Source organism: Peromyscus maniculatus, chromosome 18 (assembly GCF_049852395.1).
Source record: "Peromyscus maniculatus bairdii isolate BWxNUB_F1_BW_parent chromosome 18, HU_Pman_BW_mat_3.1, whole genome shotgun sequence".
Lineage (NCBI taxonomy): Eukaryota > Metazoa > Chordata > Mammalia > Rodentia > Cricetidae > Peromyscus > Peromyscus maniculatus.
In genome coordinates this window covers 6,371,490-6,396,419 of record NC_134869.1, presented here as the reverse complement: position 1 = coordinate 6,396,419, position 24,930 = coordinate 6,371,490, and the positions used below count along the sequence as shown (strand labels likewise).

The 24,930-nt window shown below is 40.8% G+C and overlaps 3 protein-coding genes and 1 long non-coding RNA gene across 6 annotated transcripts in view; 1 reads left to right on the top strand and 3 right to left on the bottom strand.

Moving 5' to 3' along the window:
• The window catches only part of LOC143269271 (disks large homolog 5-like), a 35,373-nt gene extending 28,591 nt beyond the window's left edge, over positions 1 to 6,782 (bottom strand). Inside the window, exons 1-2 of the mRNA XM_076554383.1 lie at positions 6,587 to 6,782; positions 4,036 to 4,198 (exon numbers count right to left, since the gene is read on the bottom strand). Of these exons, the coding sequence (XP_076410498.1) occupies positions 4,036 to 4,198; positions 6,587 to 6,719 (296 nt within the window). The 5' untranslated portion in view covers positions 6,720 to 6,782. The remainder of the gene's footprint in view (positions 1 to 4,035; positions 4,199 to 6,586) is intronic.
• Positions 1 to 24,930, top strand: part of LOC143269256 (disks large homolog 5-like) — a 340,382-nt gene that overhangs the window by 285,738 nt on the left and 29,714 nt on the right. For all 3 annotated transcript variants that reach the window (XR_013045672.1, XR_013045671.1, XR_013045670.1), the window contains one exon: positions 23,901 to 23,970. The gene's annotated coding sequence lies outside the window, so the exon portion shown is untranslated. The remainder of the gene's footprint in view (positions 1 to 23,900; positions 23,971 to 24,930) is intronic.
• On the bottom strand, positions 34 to 3,176 carry LOC143269280 (disks large homolog 5-like). Its single transcript, XM_076554390.1, has 2 exons — positions 2,445 to 3,176; positions 34 to 1,375 (listed from the first exon to the last, which is right to left on the bottom strand). Exons 1-2 carry the CDS (start codon positions 2,612 to 2,614, stop codon positions 1,183 to 1,185), a joined length of 363 nt encoding a protein of 120 aa, XP_076410505.1. The 5' UTR covers positions 2,615 to 3,176; the 3' UTR covers positions 34 to 1,182.
• On the bottom strand, positions 20,307 to 23,850 carry LOC143269301 (uncharacterized). The gene is made up of 2 exons (XR_013045701.1): positions 23,711 to 23,850; positions 20,307 to 20,490 (listed from the first exon to the last, which is right to left on the bottom strand). It is a non-coding gene; the product is annotated as an uncharacterized LOC143269301 (long non-coding RNA).

Here is a 24,930-nt window from a genome sequence, read left to right as displayed (position 1 = left end):
TGGAAACACATGAACTATGAACCAAAGGCTAAGGGGCCCCCAGCTGGATCAGGCCCTCTGAATAGGTGTGACAGTTGTTTGGCTTGACAGTTTGGGAGGCAACTAGGCAGTGTAACCAAGTCCTGTGCTCATTGCGTGAGTTGGCTGTTTGAAACCTGGAGCTTATGCAGGGACACTTGGCTCAGTCTCGGAGGAAGGGACTGGACCTGCCTGGACTAAGTCTACCAGGTTGATTGCAATTCTTGGGGGAGGATTTGCCCTGGAGGAGGTGGGAATGGGGGGTGAAGTGGGAGTAAGGGGAGGGAGCGGGAGGGGGAGAATAGGGGAACCTGTGACTAATGTAGAACTGAATGGTATTGTAAAATAAAATAAAAAAATAAATTAAAAAAAAAGACGTCAAGACGGAGTATTCCAAGGCCTAAGGATGGACCTGATGATGACCAGGAATAAAGCCTAAATTAGCAATGGCTTTCACTCACCCAGAAAGTCAGGGACCAACCCTAAGAATGAAAAGGCCAAACCATGGCCTAAAAGAGGCCTGCACCAAAACCTGAAGCTGATTAAGCTCTGACCCAGAGGAAAAACAGAGGTATCCCTGGGCCAGTCCATTAAATCTTTCTAAGGACTCAGCCATATACATGTTAGAGTGGGCATCAAAATGTCAGGTTCTATGTGTGAAGCCAGTAAGACAAACCAGACATTTCCTGGAAAGTTACTTCTATGCTGTGAAAGAAAAGAAGTCTACTTATTAATTTTAAAATAGATCCATTGCTTGATTTTTGTAGAGGACTTTCCTCCTTCCATGCTGTTTCTGCCTCCGATCTCATAACACCCATGCCAAGCAAATGAGACCAAGACACTTGGCCTCACTCACTCAGATCGCTTTGCTAATCCCTAAGTGACTCCCATCATAACACCGCTCCTACCATACTGACACATAGGTGAGTGACATGTGATTTACTCTTCTCCCTCAATGGACTGCAGCTTCTAGCAGAGCAGTAGGATTCCTTGGCAATCATGCAGTGCCTTCTAAGAGGCTAACTCCCCAGAAAGACTTGTGAATGATCACAGAAATGAACTATTGCATGGCATGGGTCAGTTGGATAAGTGAGTAGATGGTTACATGGGTGTGTGTATATGTGTGTGTATGGTTAGACAGGTGGGCATCTTGGTCCTGCTGCTTCAACCTACCTGCTGCTGCTTTGTGCAGAGGTCATAGATCTTCTCAAGAGCCCCCTCACAGAGCCTCCTTGCCTCCTTGCAGGACTCTTGTAGTGAAATCTGCTCCCCCTGCAGGTTTCTGTAGTTCTTTTTCAACATGCTCACTTTTTCCTTTAGCTGAGTCCATTCACTCAGGAGCTGACAGTAGAGGGTGCTGAAATGTCACCAAAAATGATGAGCTCTACCTCCATCTGCCCCTCCTGCCTCCCAATACCATCCTTCCTGCAAGGTCCCATGTCCCCATCCCCATGAACCCTGGGCAGGAACCCACATTAGCCATTGCAGCATCACTCAGGTGCAGGCCAAAGCCAGAGAATAGCCAAATTGCAGAAAGATTCAAACTACTTCTGAATACGCTGACAGCAAAAGGGATCCATGTACCTATGAAAAAAGGATCCCCCACTTCCTCCACACACACCCTGGTGCTTAACTGTTCACAGTATTGGGTAAACATGAGAAGGTAGAGGAAAACCATGCCCTAAGGGGGACAGAGGACCCAATGGGAATGCATTCCATCCATGTTTCCCATAGAAACCAGCTCTGTAAGCTCCTGTCAGAGCCACAGAAACCATTCATGGTGCAAACCATGTTTTCTCTCTAGAAGCTCCAGAAGTTGACAGGAAAATGTTGGGAGGGGCTCTTAGACTCTTCACTCTTAGGAGAACTCAGTTTAGGAGGCAAAAGTCTAAGAGCTATAAGGCAGGCTGCTTGCTAAAAGGTAAACAGGCTAGAACCACAGCCCAGGTTTTTTTCACAGGTGAAGAAGGGAAGAAGCTGCTGTGGGATGTCTTCTGTATGCTGTGAATAAGTGTTACTCCCATTGGTTAATAAGTAAGCTGCTTTGGCCTATGGCAAGGCAGGATGGAACCAGGCAGAAAAATCCAGGAGAGACAGAAAAGAAAGTCAGAGGTGGAGGAGATGCCAGCTGCCACCCAAGGAGAAACATGCCAGCAGCCTGGCCATGCAGAAGCCATGTGGCAAACAGATTAATAGAAATGGGTTAACTTAAGATGATAGAGCTAGCTAGCCAGAAACGTAAGCCATTGGCCATACAGTTTGTAAGTAATATAAGCCTCTGTGTGTGTCTTTGGGACCATTTGGCTTCAGGAGGTAGGTGGGACAGATTCCTCCTGACAGCTGGGTCAGGCAGGACTGGAAAAACTTCAGACTACCAGAAGCAGTCCTTAACAATTTCAGGGGTCCCATCTAAATTAGGCACTCACCGGTAGGAGTTGGTGTGCTTACTCAGCTCCTTGCAATTGTAAGAAGCCTCACAAATCTCCTTGGGGAATTTCTTTACATCTGACATCTCCTTCTTATGCTGTGTTTTCAGCATCTCCAGCTCAGATTTCAGCCTGTGGTAGGGCATGACCCCAGGAGCAAAGAACCCCATGAACACAGGCGGCAGGGATCACATGCATTAAGGTTCTGTTTTATACTACCGTAGCCCACTGGATGTCACACCCTGAATTCTATGTACTGGACCTCCTGATGTGTATTAGACTTTGCCTTACTGTCCCATGGCCAGGAAAGGCTGGGTGTCAATTGGGAAGGAGACAGGACTACATCAGCTCCCTGTGTAGGCCTGGAGGGGGTACACTAGCTCTCTAAGAAGGTCTAAGGAGTCTGTGCCACAGATTCAGGTCTATCTGAAATCTGCAATGACATTTCCACTGCCTTGGGAACAGAGATTCTTTTCTTTACAAGGATACCCAGAACTCATAATCAGTGTTTCCAAAGAGGAGGCACTACATTCAGATGGATTTATAAACTCCCAAGGGGATTCCAATGAGGCACCAGGATGAGCACAAAGCTGAGAGCAGTGTTGCTCAATGTGGGGCTCCCTGGCCTCAGCACTTACATCACCTGAAATCTTTGAGACATGTGAATATTCAGAACTACTATCAAGCTCTGACTCGCGGAATCTGGAAGGACACACACACACACACACACACACACACACATACACTGTAAGGGAGCCTCTTAGACAGTACACAACACACTCAGACACACAATCCTCAGCACAAGGAGATTTATTACCCCAGCAGGGCAAGCATGGCATTGGGAGCCTGTCTCTGGATCACGCAAAGGCAGGCAGCAAGCAGCAGGCTTTTTTCAGCAGTGGGTTTTTAGGTAGAAAAGGTTAATCTGTGCTAGGGTGAGTTGTTGAGATCTCAGTGTATTCAAGTAATAAATTTTGATTATTGGACTTTGGTGTTTAGTTTCAAGAATGAGTCAGTGTCCGCTAAAGGGAATGGACTTTGAGGACTAAACTTAGGAATGTATTCTAATGGTTTATCAAGGGAGAGGGAAGTGAAAAGGGCAAGACCTGCCACTGCCATGTTTGCAACATTTGGGCCCCTTAGAGAGCACTTCACACACATAAACCCACACACAGTTAGGATGTCAGAGAAATGCAGGTAGGTGACACTGTCTCATAGTATAAGAAACAAGCTGAGAGGAGCAGCGATGAATTCCAGGCCTTCTGGTCACACACAGAAGATCTGAGTAGGCCCACCAGGCCATTCAAGCTGCTCCCATAGCAAAAAGCAAAACTAAATATCAATTCAGAGCACTGAGCATCTCCTAAAAGCCAATGCCTTTCAGGGCCTCTTGAAATGCATGTTGTGATCTTACACCCTACTGCCCCTCTCTGTAGATTGTGATTCAGGCCACAAGCTCTGGGTTCCATCTGGAGGAATCAGAACAGCCTATGTCCTATCTCACTTATACAAGCTTCGGCTCTGCCTCTCAGATGTACTCAGGACACAGTAGGGTCAAGACAGTCACCAGGGAAAAGGGCATGATGAGTACCTGTTGTTCAACTCATTGTTGTTATAAAGGGCCAGGAATTCCAGCAGTTCATTCCTCTCATTGGTCATCATCTGTAGCTGAAGGGTCAGTTTATCCACCTGGTTCAGCTGCTCCTCCTGTGCAGTGAGGAAGAAGGGTGTGGATGATGTCTTCCTAGTAGTCCCTGTAGGTACATAAACACAGTGAATTTGTACACACGAATGGCATAGGGCCAAGAGAGATCATGTGGAGTCCCAAGAGGAGGCCTGAGGGAGAGGAAATGCATGGCACCCAGTGAAGCCCTCAAATATCAGAGCAGATATCCTTAAACTGGGGACCATAAGCCATGTGTCTGTCTCCAATCTCTGAGGATAGATATATGCCTTAGGCCCTACTGCAGCCACACTGTCCCTGAAAGGCATAAGCAAGGCCAGCCATGTTGGTTTGGAATTGTCAGCCGATGTGATGCAAGAAAGTCCTGGACTGCCTGGCGCTTTGCAGCTCTCTTCCCTGATAACCTGTGTGCAGGACTTAAAGCAACTGAATGTCTCAGACCTAAGTACATGGATGGAAAGTTTCCCTTCCTGGTATTTATATCAGATATCCATGAGATCTACAGAAATCCACTGAGAATAAAGTGCAGCAACATGCTACCCTGATACCTCATTAGTGGTTCTGGGCCTCCTTTAGCATTCTTTGCCAATCATAATGAACTGAAAAAGGTCCCAGCACAGCAGCAGCATCCCTGACATTTCCTGGCCCTCTGCCCTCAGAAATCCTCCACTTTGGATCTGCTCTTTTGGAACCCAGATAACCTGCATAGGCCCATTGCTTCAGATGATCACAGGCATGAACCCCATTAAGAGAAGAACCAATTCTGACATCAACTCCTGCTTAGAAAACCAGTGCTTTCCATGCCAATCAGTGTGCTCAGTTTTGCCTACATGTCAATTGGTGAACCCTGTAAGTACTTAATGAATGCCTCAAGGGCAGTTGGCATTGCCACAACACTGGTGATTTCACAAAAGATGCCAATGACTCACCAGGATGCAATAGAATTTCCAGAGAAGAGACTGTTAGGGTCACTGCTAATGTCATCACCTATCTGATAACAAACTCTTCTCCAATTCACCAAAAGCCAAGCTGCCCTTTCCAGCAGCCTTCCCTGGGACAGAGTAGGGCCTTCAGTACCTCGTCATTCCAATCCAGAGATCTCACTGATTCATTCTAGTTCATTCTAATTCAATAGTTCATCGTGTGTGGAGGGCAAGACTCAATTTCGAAACACTGTCCAAGAATGGCTCTTCTCATCCTGAAGAATGCTAACTAATAAGATGAGAAATAAAGGATGCTAAGAAATTAGCTCAGGATAATGGGAAAGGAAGATCAGTTCCACAAGGTGAACAAACACATTAGAGAAGATCCATGGGGCAGTTACAATATATGAGGATGGTGGAGGATTATGTGGGTCCTGTCAGAAAAAATGTCATATAGGTAATGATGAAACTTTTGCCAAAAGCTTCAGCAGAATGCATTCTAACCATCATGATGTTAGCAAAGGTGTTATCAACTATTGAATGGTATGACTGAAAATACCTAAGGACTGGGCATCCACAGGTGAGCCCTCTGACACCAAGAATAAATACTTAGAGGAAGAGTGATGTTCCATTTTGCACTCAAGGTAGAAGGAAGATGACTGGCTAGTGAGAGGAAAGGAACTCAGAAACCTTAGGGGTCACTGACATGCAGCAATACTTGGTTCCTGCCCTGCTAGTGGTTGTTATTTAAAATGTGAGAACCTCTAGCTGTGTCCAAGGGACTTTACTCTTCCTGTTACTAGTGACACACCAAAAGACATCCAGTGTGGGTGAAGTGCAGGGCTGGTACTGAAACCTCTTTAGTCCCTCTGTGCTTCCTTCCCACTCAGAGTGAAAGCAGAGGGCCCTCAACAGAACAGCTGCAGCCTTGACCATCTATGGCTCTCTGTAGATGTAACCAATCGTATTATTAAAATAAGAAACACAGAGCCAATGTAAAAGAGAAAGCCGAGAGGTCAGAGCTCAGAGATAAAATCTTACCTCCTGCAGTGCTCCTAGCTTCCCCGAGAGAGAGCTACTTCCTGTATGTCCGTGTTTAAATATTCTTTCTGTTCTGCCTTCTCATTGGTTGTAAACCCAACCACATGACTGCCTCATCACTGCCTGTAAGTACCGCCCTCCAGGTCTTAAAGGCGTATGTCTCCAATACTGGCTGTATCCCTGAACACACAGAAATCTACGTAGCTCTTCTAACCACCACGCTCTTGCTATGGCTCTAATAGCTCTGACCCCAGGGCAACTTTATTTATTAACATAAAATTAAAATCACATTTCAGTACAAATAAAATATCACCATAGCTCTCTGCCAAACTAACCTTGAAAATCCTCAACTTTGTTCTGCTCTTGAAGAACTCTGAGGACTAAAATAGGCCCATTGCTTCTCAGAAATTTTCACCTGCTTAGCCCCACTCCTGGAAGGATCAGCTCAAGCCATCCTCCTTCAGGAAGCTCCCCATCCCTTTCCCAGGACTCACTGCGCTTTCCCCAGAACCATTTATTTCTTGATGTGTGACATGGAGACTGAAGGCCATCTTCCTTCTGCTTCCCTTTGGTCTCCCTGTGCTCTCCATCCTGTCTTCCAAGAATCCTGTTCAGTCTAGTCACCATGTCTGTAGGTGAAACACGAGACACTGCACAAATGCCCCAAGGACAGTTGGTGTTGTTACAACACTGGTGACATCACATGGAATGCCAGGACTCTCCAGGATACAGTAGAATGTCCATGTGCTGATGTCAACTGGTATACCTATTTCATCCCTTCTACATACCTTACCAAAAACCGACTTGAATCCAAGTTGCCATTTTCAGGAGCCTCTGGGTTCACAATGGAAGCCATTAGTAATAATCCTCTTTCCAAAGCCAGAAATCTAGGCCTCTGCTTCATTAGAAACTTTATCTAAATGAAGTTGAAAGCTCACTTTGCATGCACTGTCCAGGGTTGGATTTTCCCCTCCTTAAAATTCATAATCAATAATTTGAGAAAGAAAGAATGCTTAGAAATGAGGTTAGGACAATGGGGAGAAGTAGGGATGAGACCTCTGAAGTGAACAATCCCCCAGGGAAATCCTCAGACTTGTAGACATTGGTGGGCTCTAAGTCACATAGTTAGTTATGAAGATTCCCCCAGAGTGGCAGTAGAGCTAACTCAAGCTATGAGGTTGTTAGTGAAGATGTGCCTAGCTCTGGACAGGTCTGGTTGGAGCCACTAAGACCAGGTAAGCTCTCAGATATTGAAAGCAAGCAATTCATGGAAAGAGTATGATGACCCAATCCTTGAAACATAGACTGAGGAAAATGTAGTGGCAAGTCAGAGTTCAATATTGATATGGAGAGGCATCATGAATGAAACATAAACACACACACACACACACACACACACACACACACACACACACACATACTCACACATACACACAAACCAGGCATACAATCATGGAGTAGAACATGATGTAGATCACTGCTATGGTGCTTCAACCAGTAAACAAAACCAAACACCTAGTTTTGGAACCACCTGTTCCAATCCACATGCTCTTGAAGAGGTGGCACTGCTAGCTTTGGGTACAAGATCCATTAGGAGGACATGACAGGCAAGGGGAGAGACTCAAGAGTTGTTGCATCATACAGCTTTGTTATATCAAAACATTACATTTCTTATCATGATATTGCTATAAAGAGAATCCAGGTCACATGGTCAGCATGGAATGCATGTTCTCCAACCAAATCTCTGGACCTAAGCATGATCTTTGCAACCTAGGACTGATGAAACTTTTGGGTGTTCTGTGTCATTTCAGATTTTGAAGCTTTAAGCAAATAAATGTGATTTTCAACTTTATTTCTAAATAGAGTCTATTGAAGACCAAAAACGTTGTGGATATACTGGAATTTGGGAGCAAGGCATGTCCCCTAAACTGATGTATAAACTATTTTAAGAACATAGATGACAGTATTGGGGGTAAAGAAATCAGAGGAGAGAGGTGGTATAGAGAGAGTGGGAAGATACTCAGAGAATGTGATTGCTCACATGAATCCAGAGATGAGGCAGTAGATCTAGATGGAAAAGTATAAAGGATTGCCTGCAAATCCCAGTAATTAGAAGAGGCCTGGAGTCAGTTGAGGCCTCAGACAGCTTGGTCTTTCTAACAATCAGTTGTGGAACATCACACTTCCATGAATAGATACCCTGCCCAGGATATATTGTTATTTACCCAGCAAAGACAGAAATCCCTTCTGCATGGTCCTGCTTCTTATCTCACTGATGTCCCATCCAGAGGAGGGTTCATGTTCTTCCAAATGCCCTGAGATCAAGCTGACAGGGGACAGTATCTGCCTTCTACAATATTCATCTCAGCCCACTCTTGGTAGTTGGATCATGTTCAGGAAATGAACTGGGATAAGACTTTGCCTAGCCGGTTGTCAATGTTCAGGCTTGAGACTCCCTCTCTGTGAATGTCAATTTTCCTGTCTTCTACAGGCAGGGGAGTGTCTCAGGGGTCTTCTCCTTTTTACATGGTTCAGGTGACCCAAGGGACAGCCTCCTCAAGCTTATTCACAGCTGCTCAGGATACAGCCTGGCTTCAGATTCCCCAAATCTGGCCTCAGCAGCCATGAGAATGGTGGCACAGTTAACTTGACTTTTTTGAGACACAGGCTCTCCTGGAACTTGCACTGCAGTCATTCTTTAGTTCTCCTCCTCATTTCCCAATTGGTTGAGATCAAGGCATGCATCACTATGCCCAGCTCCTTTTTTCTATTTCTAAATGTTCAAACATCCATAAACAACCAGAATGAGGTCAAGATCATGATGGGGAAAACCACAGAGATAGCTTACCTAAGCTGGAAACTCTTGGACTCTGGCTGGAACAAGCACAGGACCAAACGAGGTACTCTGACTGTGGGTGACAGTCTGGGTGATCACATGAAGCTTCAGGTGACCATGTTCAGGACTGACTGTGAACATACCTATCTGTCCTGAGCCAGACAACTGGAAGAGGCAGCCTGCTGGTGGAAGACACAGCCTACTAAGCCTTTGTCTCAGTACAGAAAATAAAAAGGAAGCCAGAAGTTGGCCATTTGTATTACTTATCAGTTCCCCTTTATGTATCTGCCTCTCAGGGAAGACTCTGTAATTCCTTTTCCCTCAAATTAATGACTTTATTGAGGTTAATACAGGAGTATAGGTATGGGATTACTTATAGTAATATGAATAACTCTAATGTGTGGCATCACAAAGTCTTACATTATAATGGGTGACTCATGAAGACTCGAATTCTGCATGTGTCTGCAAGACTTGTTTTAAGCTGAATGAGACAGAGGGTCTCATTTCTTCAGTGTAGATGTAACCAACCATCTTATTAAATAAGAAACACAGAACCAATGTAAAAGAGAAAGCCAAGAGGTCAGACCTCAGAGCTAAAATCTTACCCTTCCTCCTGCGGTGTTCCTACTTCTCTGAAAGAGAGCTACTTCCTGTGTGTATGTCTTTACATAGTCTTTCTTTTCTGCCTTCTCATTGGTTGTAAACCCAAACACATGACTGCCTCGTCACTGCCTGTAAGTACAGCCCTCCAGGTCTTAAAGGCATATGTCTCCAATGCTGGCTGTATACCTGAACACCCAGAGATCTACCTAGCTCTGTCTATCAAGCGCTGGGATTAAACGCGTGCGCCACCACTTCCACGATCTTGCTATGGCTCTAATAGCTCTGACTCCCGGGCAACTTTATTTATTAACATACAATTAAAATCACATTTCAGTACAAATAAAATACCACCATATTTCCTCTTTTCTATTTTAATAAAAAGAAAAAAGCAAAAGGTTATAACTAACAAAAGAAAAACTATATACAAAAGTACAATAACTATATACAATATATACAAGTAATAAATACCTAAACAATATTTAGTCCACTTTTATAAAACAAATCAGAGAAAATAATTCCATTTCCTATACTATTTTGGTAAGTCCAAAATGTATCTAATTCACTTTCTATCCTAATTAATCTTCAATTATAAATAACTAATCTTCAACTATAACTAACTAATCTTCAACTCCCTCAGAGACCCAAGAAGGAAATAATATTAGCTAACAAAAAATAAAAACAGGAAGTGCATGAAGCAACTTCTAAAAAATTTGTGAGTTGACAGAAACAGCCAGCTGCCTGGATGGTCACCTGAGGTTTCTCCGCAGTGTTGGGGTATCATCTTCAGCCTATAGGCTTAGCGTATCTGGCAGACTCATTTGTGAAGTAGGATGTACACAAGGTCAACAGTTCAACCTCACATTGGGTGAGAGCAGTCCATGTACCAGAAACATGTGAATTCCACTAGTGTCATGTCATGATTCAAGATTTTAAATTCTGGAAATTGTTGACGGTTTTTTAATTCAGCTGTCCATTCTTCTTGGCTGTGTATATATGGTTTCATCTCAGCATCCCTTTCTTCTCCACATCCCTCTATTAAATGCCAGTCTACTATTGAGAGGCGTGAGCTTAATTACTCTTCAAGAATAACTGTTTCAGCTGCTGTTCCATTGCACAATAGAAGCCATTGGCCCACTGCCTGTTCAGCTGCATTCGAAGAAAAGGGCACTGTACCTTTTCTGGATTGTGAAGGCTACTTCAGGGATGGTGCCATATTGTCCTGGCCTCAGAAGTTGCCTTTTGATAAAGCTGTAACTACACTTGTTTTGGCAAGAATCAGTAGTCCTTTGTTTCATGGCCTGTCTGTTCATTTTGTCCTGTTGATTCGAGGATACTTTGTTGTCCAGTGGCCAACTTTTGCCACAATGAAAGTTAACTCCATATGCAGTTTCATCAATGCCCATATTTTCTCTGAAGTAGATTGGTACTGCCAGGAGCCAACATGTCTCAAAAAAGAAAAATTTCTAAGTTATCAAACATTTTAAATGCCATATTCTGTAGATCTCTGAAGGGTTTGAAGATGACCTGTCTAAAATATATCTGCTCAATTTTTAAAACATATCTAATATGACTACAAGTTCTATTGTAATGTCTAACTACTAACTTTCATTTCTTTATATCCTAATAGTTGGTAATAATAACGTTCAAAGATCAGAAAATTGCATTACATTGTGAAATGAATTGTATAAATACAATTAGAAATGTAAATATAGCATTTTTTAACAATATCAATTTTAAATTTGTATACAATATAAAACAATCCAATCCAATGTAAAGTATTTAAAACTAGTAATTGTCTTTTTCTTTTTTTCTTTTCTTTTCTTTTCTTTTCTTTTCTTTTCTTTTGTTTTCTTTTCTTTTCTTCTTTTCTTTTCCTTTCTTGTCTTTTTAAAGAAGAACCCTAAATCTAATCTCCTTTGCTTAGCCTTTTTCCTAACCCTTGACAACAACTTGTAACCAACCTCCCTAAACAATGAAAATTATCCCAGACCCAAAACCCATTAAAAGGACCAAAAAACCACCCACCCCACACCACCTCTTTGGGAATGTGGGTGTCGTATTCTTAAAATTGCTTCCTGCTGGGTATGGGTGAAGTTATCTTTATCCTGAAAAAAAAATTTTAGGTTAATTCTCAAATTCTAGGAAAGGTAACTATATCCTTCTTTATCCAGTCTGTGTATAATGCCAAAGTTCAGGGTTTATCTCAAGTCCTTATTCAAGTAGTCTTTGAGACTGGATCATCTCAGCTAGTCCTCTCAAAATTGCTCTGAGCACCTTGTATTTCAAAGTTGATCTGTAGATGCTGTTTGTCAACTTAATGATATTATTATTGTCCAAGTGGAATTGTTGTTGTTATGGGGCCCCATCTTCTTCCTGGAAACTTCAGTTGATGTTAGGCCTGGCCGTGATTTCCTGCAGAAAACTGATGAGACTGAACACAAAGACATATATATGCAGGTAATTGAAGCCTTTTTTCTAGAATTAGTTAATACTCTATATGACCATATCTTAACAAAGTTGAAAATGTATATATATATATATATATATATATATATATATATATATATATATATATATTAATCTTGTAAATTATATATCAAATTCATACTTTAAGAAAAGTTTAAAGAATCAGAATAGAATCAAAGAGTTGAGATTAGTAATAGAATAGTCTCTTAATTAATTTGGCTTTTGTCCTGTCCCGTAGCAGAAGATGGCTCTTTTATTCTGGCATGATACAAGGAGTTTGCATTTTCCTTTTAACAACATGCTTGAGTTTAAAGAAGGAGAGAGCTATTCTCCAACTCCAAAGTCAGCTTTAAATTTTAATGGAACTGGGACTATTAGAAGACCAATAGTGTTAAATCTTTAGAGAAAAGCAGAAACAAATATTTAGGAAGACATAAATTTTTTTAGATAATATATAACCATACGCCGTTTCACTCTGTTTCCTGGGATAGATGATTTGTTCCTTTTCTTCAGTTGTCTCATTTGTCCAGTGTTCTTCAGATTCCTTAACCTTCATTCTCCTAAAGACAAAAACAAAAACCTTTCCCCAAGACTAATTTTGGGGATGTTCCTTTTTGGCAAGTTATTATCTGATTAAATGAAAAGGCATGTGTTACTGGTACAAGTTAGTTTAAATTGGATGTTCATGCTGGTTGATGAACTATCACCTCCTCTAATTAAGAGGTCTCTCTTATAGAAATTGAACCTTTATCAATTTTGGTGGTACCCACAGCTTATCTTCTCCTGTAGAAACCAAAGCAAAACCTCGTCCCCAATGTAATACATACCCTGGTTTCCATTCTGAGCTCAGCACATCCTTAAAGTATATAAGGCTGATATAATTCTGTAGTTTTTTTCTATTATCCAATGTCTCTCTGCAGCTGTGGTTCCTTTCTCATTGGCATTCAGAAAATTCAAAGTTAATAGAGCATTATGCAGTCTATTTCTGGGGGTTTTTGTTACCTTTTTCTGTTTATGTAGCATATCCTTTAGAGTTCTGTTTGATCGTTCTATAACTGCTTGACCTGTAGGATTATGTGGTATACCTGTAATATGCTTTATATTATAATAAGCAAAAAACTGTTTCATTTTAACAGAGACATATGATAGAGCATTGTCAGTTTTGATTTGTGCAGGTATACCCATGATGGCCATAACTTCTAGCAAATGAGTGATTACAGAATCAGCTTTTTCAGAACTCAAAGCAGTTGCTCATTGAAATCCTGAATATGTATCGATGGTGTGGTGTACATATTTCAGTTTTCATTATTCTGCAAAGTGAAACATGTCCATCTGCCAGATTTCTTTCCTCTGAGTACCCTTTGGGTTACATCCTGCTGGTAATGGCGTTTAATTGCAGAAGGAACAAGTAGGACATTTCTCTACTATTTCCTTGGCTTGTTGCCAGGTTGTAGAAAAATCCTTTTTTAAACCTTTACTATTGACATGATGTTTTTTATGAAATTCTGAGGCCTCCAGCACATTTCCTATCAATAATTTATCAATCTCATTATTGCCTTGTGCTAGAGGGCCTGGCGGACCAGTATGGGATCTAATGTGAGTTATATATAAAGGATGACTCCTTTTCCTGATTGTATCTTGTAATTGAATAAATAGTGAAGTTAATTCTGAAGCATCAGGGATAAATTCTGCATTCTCAATATGTAATACCACTCTTTCAGCATACTGAGAGTCAGTTACTATGTTGAGAGGTTCTAAAAAATCCATTAATACCAACAGAATAGCTTCAGGTGATAATTCTCTTGGACTATTTAAGTTCTTGTCACCTTCTAAGGTTTTGAACAAATTATTCAGTTCATCATTTTTTACCTCAACAATAGTTCATAGATGAGAAATATCTCCAAATAATATTTGAAAGTCATTAAGAGTCTGTAGTCTATCTCTCCTAATTTGCACCTTTTGGGGTCTAATTTTTTGTAGCTCTATTTTATATCCTAAATAATTAATAGAATCTCTTCTTTGTATCTTTTCAGGAGCAATTTGTAATCCCCAGCAAGGCAAATTTTTCTTTACTTCTTCAAACATTCTTTCTAAAGTATCTGCATTTGAGTCAGCTAGTAAAATGTCATCCATATAATGATAAATTATAGATTTAGGAAATTTTTTTTTTTTTTTTTGGTTTTTCGAGACAGGGTTTCTCTGTGTAGCTTTGCGCCTTTCCTGGAACTCGCTTTGGAGACCAGGCTGGCCTCAAACTCACAGAGATTCGCCTGCCTCTGCCTCCCGAGTGCTGGGATTAAAGGCGTGCGCCACCACCGCCCGGCGATTTAGGAAATTTTTTATGTATCACTTCCAATGGCTGTTGTACAAAAAATATTGGCACAGAGTTGGGCTATTCAACATTCCTTGTGGGTGGACCCTCCATTGAAATCTTTTAACCGGTTGAGAATTATTATAAGTAGGCACTGTGAAAGCAAATCTTTCTCTGTCTTTTTCTTGTAAGGGTATTGAAAAGAAACAGTCTTTTAAATCAATAACTATAAGAGGCAATCCTTTTGGTAACAGAGTAGGCAAAGGCATCCCAGATTGTAGAGAGCCCATAGGCTGAATTACTTTGTTAATTGCTCTAAGGTCTGTTACCATTCTCCATTTACCAGATTTCTTTTTAATAACAAATACAGGAGAATTCCAAGGGCTGGTTGATTCTTTAATATGCTGAGCATTTAACTGTTCTTCTACCAGCTCTTCTAAAGCCTGGAGTTTCTCTGTTGTTAAAGGCCATTGCTGGACCCATACAGACTTGTCTATTAACCATTTTAAAGGTAGAGCTGTTGGTGTCTTTGGAAGATCATCAGTTGTTGTGCCCTGTTCTTGTATAATATTGATGGCTGGTGACCACTCATTAGAACAATATCTTCTAATATTTCTCTCAGAAACATGTGCTAGTTTATGATTTGTTTCTGAGATTGGAGAGATATTAATCTGAGTATTCCATTGTTGCAATAAGTCTCGACCCCACAGGTTCATAGCTATGTTAACCACATATGGTTTTAATTTTCCTCTCTGTCCTTCTGGACCTATACATTCGAGCCATCTTGCACTCTGTTTCACATGAGATAATGTCCCAATTCCTAACAGTTGAACGTTTACCTCCTGAAGAGGCCAAGTTGGATGCCAAAATTCTTGTGCAATTATGGTAACGTCCGCACCTGTGTCTACCAGACCAGACAACAAAACACCATTTATTTTTATCGTTAATTTTGGTCTTTGTTCATTAATAGAAGTTTGCCAAAATTTTTTCTTTATGTTTTCTCCTGAATTTTCAATTCTCTCTGTTTCATCATCCTGACCAGCATGATTTATTCCAATAGGCATTTGGTTATTTAATTGCTCTGAGCAGGGGTTTCCTCTACGGCTGCAGAAAAGGTTTGAACTGGATTTGCTATGGAGCCCTGCATGAGGCCCCTCTGGGAGTTTCCCAAAGACTGAGGCAAAGGACTACCCTGTCTGTCCTTTGTTCATCTACATTCATTGGTCCAGTGTTTTCCCTTACCACAACTTCTGCATACTCCAGAAGGAAGGGACATTCTGTTGCCATTGTTGCTTGAAGAAACATTGTTTCTAGGAATGACCTGTTTACAGTCCCCTTTTAAATGTCCTTGCTTTCCACATCTAAAACATCTAAAATTCCTCAAACCTTTTGAAATTGCTTCTCCTACCTACCTATCATCATGCTCATGAGCCTCAACATTAACTGTGTCTCTAATCGAATCTTCCAAAATACAGATCTTGCCTTTAACAGCCTGATTATTCTTTTACATGCTGCATTTGCATTCTCAAAGGCCAAAGATTCAATTACAATCTTACTAGCTTCTGAATCTGAGACCATCCTCTTTACTGCTGAAGCCATTCTTTGTAAAAAATCTGTGAAAGATTCTTTTGGGCCTTGCATAACCTTTGTAAATGACTCATTTTTTTCCCTGGTTCCTCAACTCTGTCCCATGCATTCAAGGCTGCCATTCGACATAAAATTAGGGTTTGGACGTCGTATAAACATTGTGTTTGTACCGAAGCGTATTGGCCTTTTCCAATAAGCTGACCCTGGTAAACTTGTATTCCTTTGACCCTCCATTGTTTTTATATGTTTTTAGCTTCACCCTTGAACCAAGTTAGCCACTGTTAACCTCTGGCTGGGTTCCAGAACAGCTTGTGCCAGCTTCTGCCAGTCCTGTGGTACAACCATATTATATGTTGACCAAGAGTTTAACATTTGCTTTACAGATGGGGAATGCATGTCATAAGATACTATTGCCTCTTTAAACTTTCATAAAGCCAACATTTCAATTGGAGCCCAAATATTTTGTGTAGTCATTTGATCAGGCAACTGCTGTATGGTTACAGGATAAATTAAGGGTGACTGTGTTAAAACAGGCTTTCTTTTGTAACCTTATGATCCAAACTTGAAACAACTTCACTTTTAATTTCTTCTGTCTGAATTTTTACAGGTTTAACAAATTTTTCTAAAGCTGTTATCCTGGCACTTGAATTGACTATCTTTTTAAATAGTAAAATGAGGATAAGCATAGTGATAAACTGCATAATTCCAACAATACTAATCTTCTCATATAGTTGTTCCATTGTCAGACTGCCTAAAATTTCAAACAAAACCCAATTTTCTTGCAATGTACATATAAAACCCATTTTTTTAATGTGGAAAAATTTCTCTTTTAAATAGTTTCCTTTAAAATATCTGATATGTTATGACTTACCAAATCTGCGTAGAACAGTAGAAATCCAGGCCAATTTCAAAACAGCCACCTAGTGTCTGAGGTGTGAAGAGAGAGAGAGAGAGAGAGAGAGAGAGAGAGAGAGAGAGAGAGAGAGAGAAGAGAGAGAGAGAGAAAGCATAGCCGGCTAAAGCTTAAATCCAGCCATGTGTTCCCTCTTGAGCCGAGTCAGGGCTTGGCTCTGGCTTCCTTAAGCTCTGACCATGTGCATTGACTTCACAGACAGGGGCCCTGTTCGGCAGGGCAGGCTGAGTTGTTTGTAGCACAGGCTTTAAGCAAGTAGCTCATGGTTATTCCGGCCATACCCAGCAGGAAGCAATTTCAAGAATACAACGCCCACATTCCCAAAGAGTTGGTGTGCGGAAGGTGTTTTTTGTTTTTTGTTTTTTGTTTTTTGTTTTTGTCTTTTAATGGGTTTTGGGTCTGGGATAATTTTCATGGATTAGGGGAGTTGGTTACAAGTTGTTGTCAAAGGTTAGGAAAAGGGCTAAGCAAAGGAGATTAGATTTAAGGTTCTTGTTTAAAAAAAAGGAAGAAAAATGTAAATACTTTACATTGGGTTGCATTGTTTTATATTGTATATAAATTATATATATATTGAAATTGATATTGTTAGAAAATGCTATATGTATATTTCTAATTGTACTTATACTGTTCATTTAACAATGTCATGCGATTTTCTGATCCTGGAATGTTGTTATTACCAATTATTAGGATATAAAGAAGTGAAAGTTAGTAGTTAGACATTATAATAGAACTTGTAGTCATATTAGGTATGTTTTCAAGATTGAGAAGATATATTTTAGATAGACAGGTTATCTTCAAACCCTTCAGAGATCTACAGAATATGGCATTTAAAATGTTTTAATAACTTAGAAAATTTTTTTTTTTATGACTATGAGACATGTCGGCTCCTGGCAGTACCAATCTACTTCAGAGAAAATATGGGCATTGAAAAAACAGCAGTTGGAGTTAACTTTCATTGTGGCAAAAGTTAGCCACTGGACAACAAAGTATCCTCGAATCAACTGCTGACAAACAGGACAGACAGGACACGAAACAAAGGACTCCTGATTCTTGCCAAAACAAGTGTGGTTATGGCTTTATCAAAAGGCATCTTCTGAGGCCAGGACAATATGACACCATTCCTAAAGTGGTCTTCACAATCTGGAAAAGGTACAGTGCCCTTTTCTTCGAAGGCAGCTGAACAGACAGTGGGCCGATGACTTCTGTTGTGCAATGGAACAGCAGCAGAAACAGTTATTCTTGAAGAGTAATTAAGCTCACGCCTCTCAATAGTAGACTGGCATTTAATAGAGGGATGTGGAGAAGAAGGGGATGCTGAGATGAAGCCACATACACACATAGCCAAGAAGAATGGACTGCTGAATTAAAAAAACATCAACAATTTCCAGAATTTAAAATCCTGAATCATGACATGACACTAGTGGAATTCAGGTGTTTCTGGAATATAGACTGCTCTCACCCAATGTGAGGTTGAACTGTTGGTTGACCTTGTGTACATCCTACTTCACAAATGAGTCTGTCAGATACACTAAGCCTATAGGCTGAAGATGATGCCCGAATACCGCGGAGAAACCTCAGATGATTGTCCAAGCAGCTGGCTGTTTCTGTCAACTCAAAATTTCTTGGAAGTTGCTTGCTTGTACTTCCTGTTTTTATTTTTGTTAGCTAATATTATTTCCTTCTTGGGTCTCTGATGGTGTCGAAGATTAGTTAGTTATAGGATAGAAAGTGAATTAGATACAATAGGCTAGATAATGGAATTATTTTCTCTGAATTTGTCAAATACAAATGAACTAGACATTGTTTAGGTATTATTTGTATATATTGTATATAGTTATTGTACTTTTGTATATCGTTTTTCTTATGTTAGTTATAAGCTTTTACCTCTTTTCTTTTTATTAAAATAGATAAGGGGAAATATGGTGATATTTTATTTGTATTAAAATGTTATTTGTATGTTAATAAATAAAGTTGCCTGGGGGTCAGAGCTATTAGCAAGCCATAGTAAAGCAGGGCAGTGGTGGCGTATTCTTGTGATCCCAGCACTTGGAAGGCAAAGCTAGGTAAGTCTCTGTGTGTTCAGTGATACAGCCAGTATTGGATACACATGCCTTTAATCTCAATACCAATCATAGAAAACCTGGAGGTCTATACAGACAGGCCGTGACAAGGCGGTCATGTGGTTGGGTTTACAACCAATGAGAAGGCAGAACAGAAACACTATAAAAAGACAGACACACAGGAAGTAGCTCTGGTTCAGAGAGGTAGGACCACTGCAGGAGGAAGGGTAAGATTTTAGCTCTTAGCTCTGACTTCTTGGCTTTCTTCTTTGCATTGGTTCTGTGTTTCTTATTTAATAAGACAGTTGGTTACATCTACAAGGTGAGGCGGGACAAATACTAGTTATCCAGGGGTCTCTGGCATTCTAGGCCTCCAAGAATCGTTCTAAATGAATGATCCAGGTTTTGCATAGAACTCTAGAAAAGGAATAAAGAATCCTTGTTGCAGCAGATGATACAGAGAAGTTGAGAAAGAACAGATTGTGTTCTAGCATGGTGATATGGATTATTCTAATGGAGAGGCAAGAGTTTCTGGTCCAGAAATATTAACAGACTAGATACTCTGAAGATTACATTTAGATTACTTTTTTCTCAGAGCTGAGGACCAAGCCCAAAGCCTTGTGCTTGCTAGGGAAGTACTCTACCACTGAGCTAAATCCCCATTGCCAAATTTTTTTAATTTAATTTTATTTTACAATACAATTCAGTTCTACATATCAGCCATGGATTCCCTTGTTCTCCCCACTCCCGCCTCCCTCCCCTTCCCCCCAGGCTACCCTCCTATTCCCACCTCCTCCACGGCAAAGCCTCCCCCAAGGACTGAGATCAACCTGGTAGACTCCGTCGTGGCAGGTCTAGTCCCCTTCTCCCAGACCGAGTCAAGGGACCCTGCATAAGCCCCAGGTTTCAAACAGCCAAGTCATGCAATGAGCACAGGACCCGGTACCACTGCCTGGATGCCTCCCAAACAGATCAAGCCATCGACTGTCTCACCCATTCAGAGGGCCTGATCCAGTTGGGGGCACCTCAGCCATTGGTTCATAGTTCATAGTTTTCCCATTGCCAAATTTTTAAGGACATATTTTAGAGAAAAGTCAAAAGGAAATGGAGGATTTAAGACTACCAATGTCTGATGCTATCTCAAGATGTGTAACAGAATGTGATGGACTGATCGTGTTTTTCTTTGAGGATGTTATTTTTATAAAGACAACACACTTAGTAGGGGGTTTCCTAGCATTGAGCTCAGCAGCACAAGGACTCCCCACTCAATGACTAGTCTGGAATCCTTTAAGTAAAGTGGAGATGCAGCAAGCTGATAAAATGAAATGTAGAAGTGCCTGCAGTTGAAAGGTCAGGATGAGATGGGTCACTCCAGAATGTTAATCAAGAAAAGTCAGAATAAGGAAAATTAAATATAGGAGGAAGTCTGACAATGTGTGGGAAAAGTCTTTATTTGCTATTGCTTTGGTGATTGGTATTACACATCATCCTCGGAGTATAAAAATAGTACAATGGGATCCTTCTTTGAGAAAACATGTCCACATTTGATATGATATTGTATATTAAGTTCAAGTCTCTGAAATCTTGTAAGAAAAAATGGCACATCATGGACCATGTTTCTGGAAAAAGAAATAGAGAAGAATTACTGAAGCAGATTTTGGTTGGAAATATGTTAAACATATATATTACATACAAAATCATGAGAAAGAAAATCAGTAAAACAATCCAGACAGGAGTCCAATAGGGTTTGAATATTGATAGACACAATTATCTTGATGCCTGCACTATCCACTTAATTCTAAATTCAGGCTGTCAACAAGGACAATGCTCTTCTGATGAGGATGACATCAGGGCTCCCTTTCTACCCTTATTCATTGGGCTGTAGATGGCATCATTCAGCATTGGAGTGAACACACTGTTTACATCACCAAACCTACTGTAATTCTCTATGTTAATTTGTAAGAGAAGAACTGAGGCAAACTGACAGTCATGTCCCAAATAGCAGGCAGACCAGCTTTCAAGCACCAAATGCAAATCATGGTTATCTGAAATATCAAGAGTATGAATATAGCCTCAGTGCAGTTTCCAGTGGTCTTTTGTCACCATCAGCTTCTGGCTCTGTGTTTTAGAAATTATGTAGACAGAAGAAATCACCTCAGTAATTTTCACGTATAAAAAGCAACAGTCAGATTCATGACACAGTACTGCCTTGATTAATTTAATTATAACTCACATGGAAATATAATCAGTCAAATAAGAACACTAACACTTTCTTCACAATTCCTCCCAACACATAATCATATTTTATATAAAACCTGATAACTCTGAAATGCTTGTAGCATATTACAACACTTGAAATAACACAGTATCTTCTGGGCATGACAGGACTACTGCACTCATGAACTCCAAGGTCAAGCGGTCAACATTCTAGTATGGAAGAGAAAGGGGCTCACTGCCCCCACCCTTAACTGAGAAGCTGGTGGTAGTTGGTGGCTTTTGGAGGAGGAAGAGTCAGTTTACTTTAGGGTGCTGATGCCAGGTGGTTTGAACAAACTCAGCGATGGCTCTAACACATGAGCATATGGTCATGCAGTGTTGCCCTAGGTAGATGATTTAAAACAAAACAAAAGGCATGGATTTAGTAATGTTGGGGTTAGCAGAGTGGATCAGGAACCATTTGAGAGGAATGTGGGGTAATATGATCAAAATACACTGTATGCATAGATGAAATTCTCAAAGAATTTTAAAAATGCATTATTTAAATGTTTGCAGTTCAATAGCATTAAAAATCTAATACAAACTTATCTTTTTTACTTTATAATTTTTTACTTTATAATTTAATTTAATTTTACATATCAGCTACAGATTCCTCCCACCCCCCGACCCATCCTTCCTCCAATTCACCCCCCATTCCCATCTCCTCCAGGGTAAGGACTCCCCTGGGGATTCAGCTCAGCCTGGTAGATTCGGTCCAGAAAGGTCCATTCCCCTCCTCCCTTCACCCAGGCTGAGCAAAGTGTCCCAGCATAGGCCCCAGGCTACAAAAATCCAGCTCATGCACTAAGGACAGGTCCAGGTCCCACTGCCTGGATGCCTCCCAAACAGTTCAAGCTAATTGACTGTCTCACTTGTCTAGAGGGCCTGATCCAGTTGGGGTTTCCTCAGCTATTGGTTCATAGTTCATGTGTTTCCCCTAGTTTAGCTATTTGTCCCTGTGCTTTTTCCAACCATGGTCTCAACATCTCTCGCTCATACAATCCCTCCTCTTTCTCGCTGATTGGACTCCCAGAGCTCCACCTGGGGTTTGGCCGTGGATCTCTGCATCTGCTTCCATCAGTCATTGGATGAGAGCTCTACCATGACAGTTAGGGTGTTTGGCCATCCGATCACCAGAGTAGGTCAGTTCAGGCTTTCTCTCCACCATTGTGAGTAGTCTATTGTGGAGGTATATTTATGGATTTCTGGGGACCATTCTAGCCCTTTGCTTCTTCCTATTCCCATGGGGTCTTCAGTTGTCATGGTCTCGTTCTTTGTTCTGCCTCTCTGTTCTTGATCCTGCTGGTATCTCCCACTCACCTACACTCTCTTTCCCCCGACCCTTGCGCTTTATTACCACCCCATGTCCACTTTGCTCATGTATATCATCCATTTCTCTGTCACTGGGCGATCCCTGTGTCTTTTTTTAGGGTCCTCCTTACTAGGTAGCCTCCCTGGAGTTGTGAGTAGCAGTCTATTCATCCTATGTTTTACATCTAGTATCCACCTATAAGTTAGTACATACCATGTTTGTCTTTCTAAGTCTGGATTACCTCACTCAGGATGATTTTTTTTCTAGATCCATTCATTTGCCTGCAAATCTCATGATGTCATTGTTTTTCTCTGCTGAGTAGTACTCCATTGTGTATATGTACCACATTTTATTTATCCATTCTTCAGTTAAAGATCATCTAGGTTGTTTCCAGGTTCTGACTACCACAAAGTTCTCTTGTGGTATGATTGAGCATTTTTTGCGTATATGCCCAAGAGTGGTATAGCTGGATATTCTGGGAGATCGATTCCCAATTTTCTAAGAAAGCTCCATATTGATTTCCAAAGTGGCTGTACAAGCTTGCATTCCCACCAACAGTGGAGGAGAGTTCCCCTTGCTCCACATCCTCTCCAGCATAAGCTGTCTTCAGCATTTTTTATCTTAGCCATTCTGACAGGTGTAAGGTGGTATCTGAGAGTCATTTTGATTTGCATTTCCCTGATGATTAGGGATGTTGAGCAATTCCTTAAATGTCTTTCAGCCATTTGAGCTTCCTCTGTTGAGAATTCTCTGTTTAGCTCTATAGCCCATTTCATAATTGAACTGCTGGGCATTTTGATGTCTAATTTCTTGTGTTTTTTATATATTCTAGATATCAGCCCTCTGTCAGATGTGGGGTTGGTGAAGAACTTTTCCCATTCTGTAGGCTGTCGCTTGTCTTGATGACCATGTCCTTTGCTCTACAAAAGCTTCTAAGTTTCAAGAGGTCCCATTGATTAATTGTTTCTCTTGGTTTATGTGCTACTGGTGTTATATTTAGGTAGTGATCTCCTGTGCCAATGCGTTCAAGACTACTTCCTACTTTCTCTTCTAGCAGGAAGTGGTTGGGGTCTCGGGTGGATGGGTGTGGGGGCAGGGCGAGTAGATTGCAGGGTCCACTGGGGAGTCGTAGAGAAGGGGAACCTTCCCAGGGGAGCCCTGCTTGCTGGCCATCAACTGGGGCCCACCTAGGAGGGTCTTCCCCAGGAATGGCTGGGCCCAGGGATGGGACCTAGGGGCAGGCCTCCCTGGGTATGATCCCAGACACTCACCTCTGGTCCAGATGGGAGCTCTGGGCAGGATCACTTTTATCTTCTTAAAGAAAAGTGTGAGACAGTCACTGTCACCACAATTCAGATTTTTGACTTGGGACTAGAAGATTTTTTTCTGCAGACACAGATGGTCAGTATGGCTCAGTTTATTCACTTATGCTTTTAACTATCTTCTTTTTACCATCCTTAGGAAGAATTTCACAATGCCTGTGATTATTATTGAGCATTTCCACAAATGTGTACATCATGTTCAGGAAAAGGTAATCTTAAGTGGCATTTCATTTTTCTTTCTTTGGTGAATAAATATTTGACTATGAAGCACCCTGGAACCTAACTGAAACATGAACAAATAGGAAGTCGTGTGACTCCGTTACTTAAGTTTTGTTGTTGTTTTTTTTTTTCAGACGAGATTTCTTCCAGCTAGACAGATAACAGTCCTTCCATCAAGAATCTTACTCCCAGGTTTAGCTTTAATTAAGAGCAGCCATACTTTGAAATAAATGTCTACACAAATCATTCACAGTGCACTTTAATATCCATTGTTCTCTAAATTTCAGAACCATCAAAACCCCTCTAAGGCAAATCCCCATGTTGATCATGAAAAGTACCAGGGAAGGGACACTGAGATGGCTACTTAGGTGAAAAGAGAGTTTCTGCCTCCCAATTGGTTTCTTTGTCTTCACATGAGCAGAATGACAGAATAGTATGGCATGTATTGTTTGTCATCTGTCTGTCTGTCTATCTATCTATCATCTATCTATCTATAATCTTCCCCTTCTCTCTAAATAAAGATATTGTTTTTAAAGTGCCCATCAGTAGATTTCCATATATTAATCGTATGAATGTTTATTTTTATAATGACTGAATAAACAAATACTGTTTAAAATCATGGGAAAATCACCTTTGCTAGGAGATAATAGTTTTTAACCATAGCCAAAAGAGAATCTTCCCCTTAACTTTGTGGCAATGAAACTCTCAATCCTTCCCTCATAAAAGTGTGAATTTCTACTTTGTTTTAAAGGACCTATCATTTAATTTTCTCAAGTCCATCTATTAGTTTGGTAGAACCATTGGCTTTGTGCCAGTGGTTTGAATCAGCTGTGCCTGTGTGAAGAAGATAGCACTGTGGTATGAGGCTAGTGTTTGTATTCATGTCATAAAGATGTTGACAATTTAACTTAAATGGAAAATCACTCCAGGCTCAAAATTGTTGTAAATAG

Bases quoted from the DNA above. Each gene is read 5' to 3' on its own strand.
- LOC143269280 (XM_076554390.1), bottom strand. From the start codon at position 2,614: ATGGGGTTCTTTGCTCCTGGGGTCATGCCCTACCACAGGCTGAAATCT. The intron at 1,376-2,444 runs GTGAGTGCCTAA...GTGACATTTCAG, and splicing joins AAGCACACCAACTCCTACCG to CACCCTCTACTGTCAGCTCC.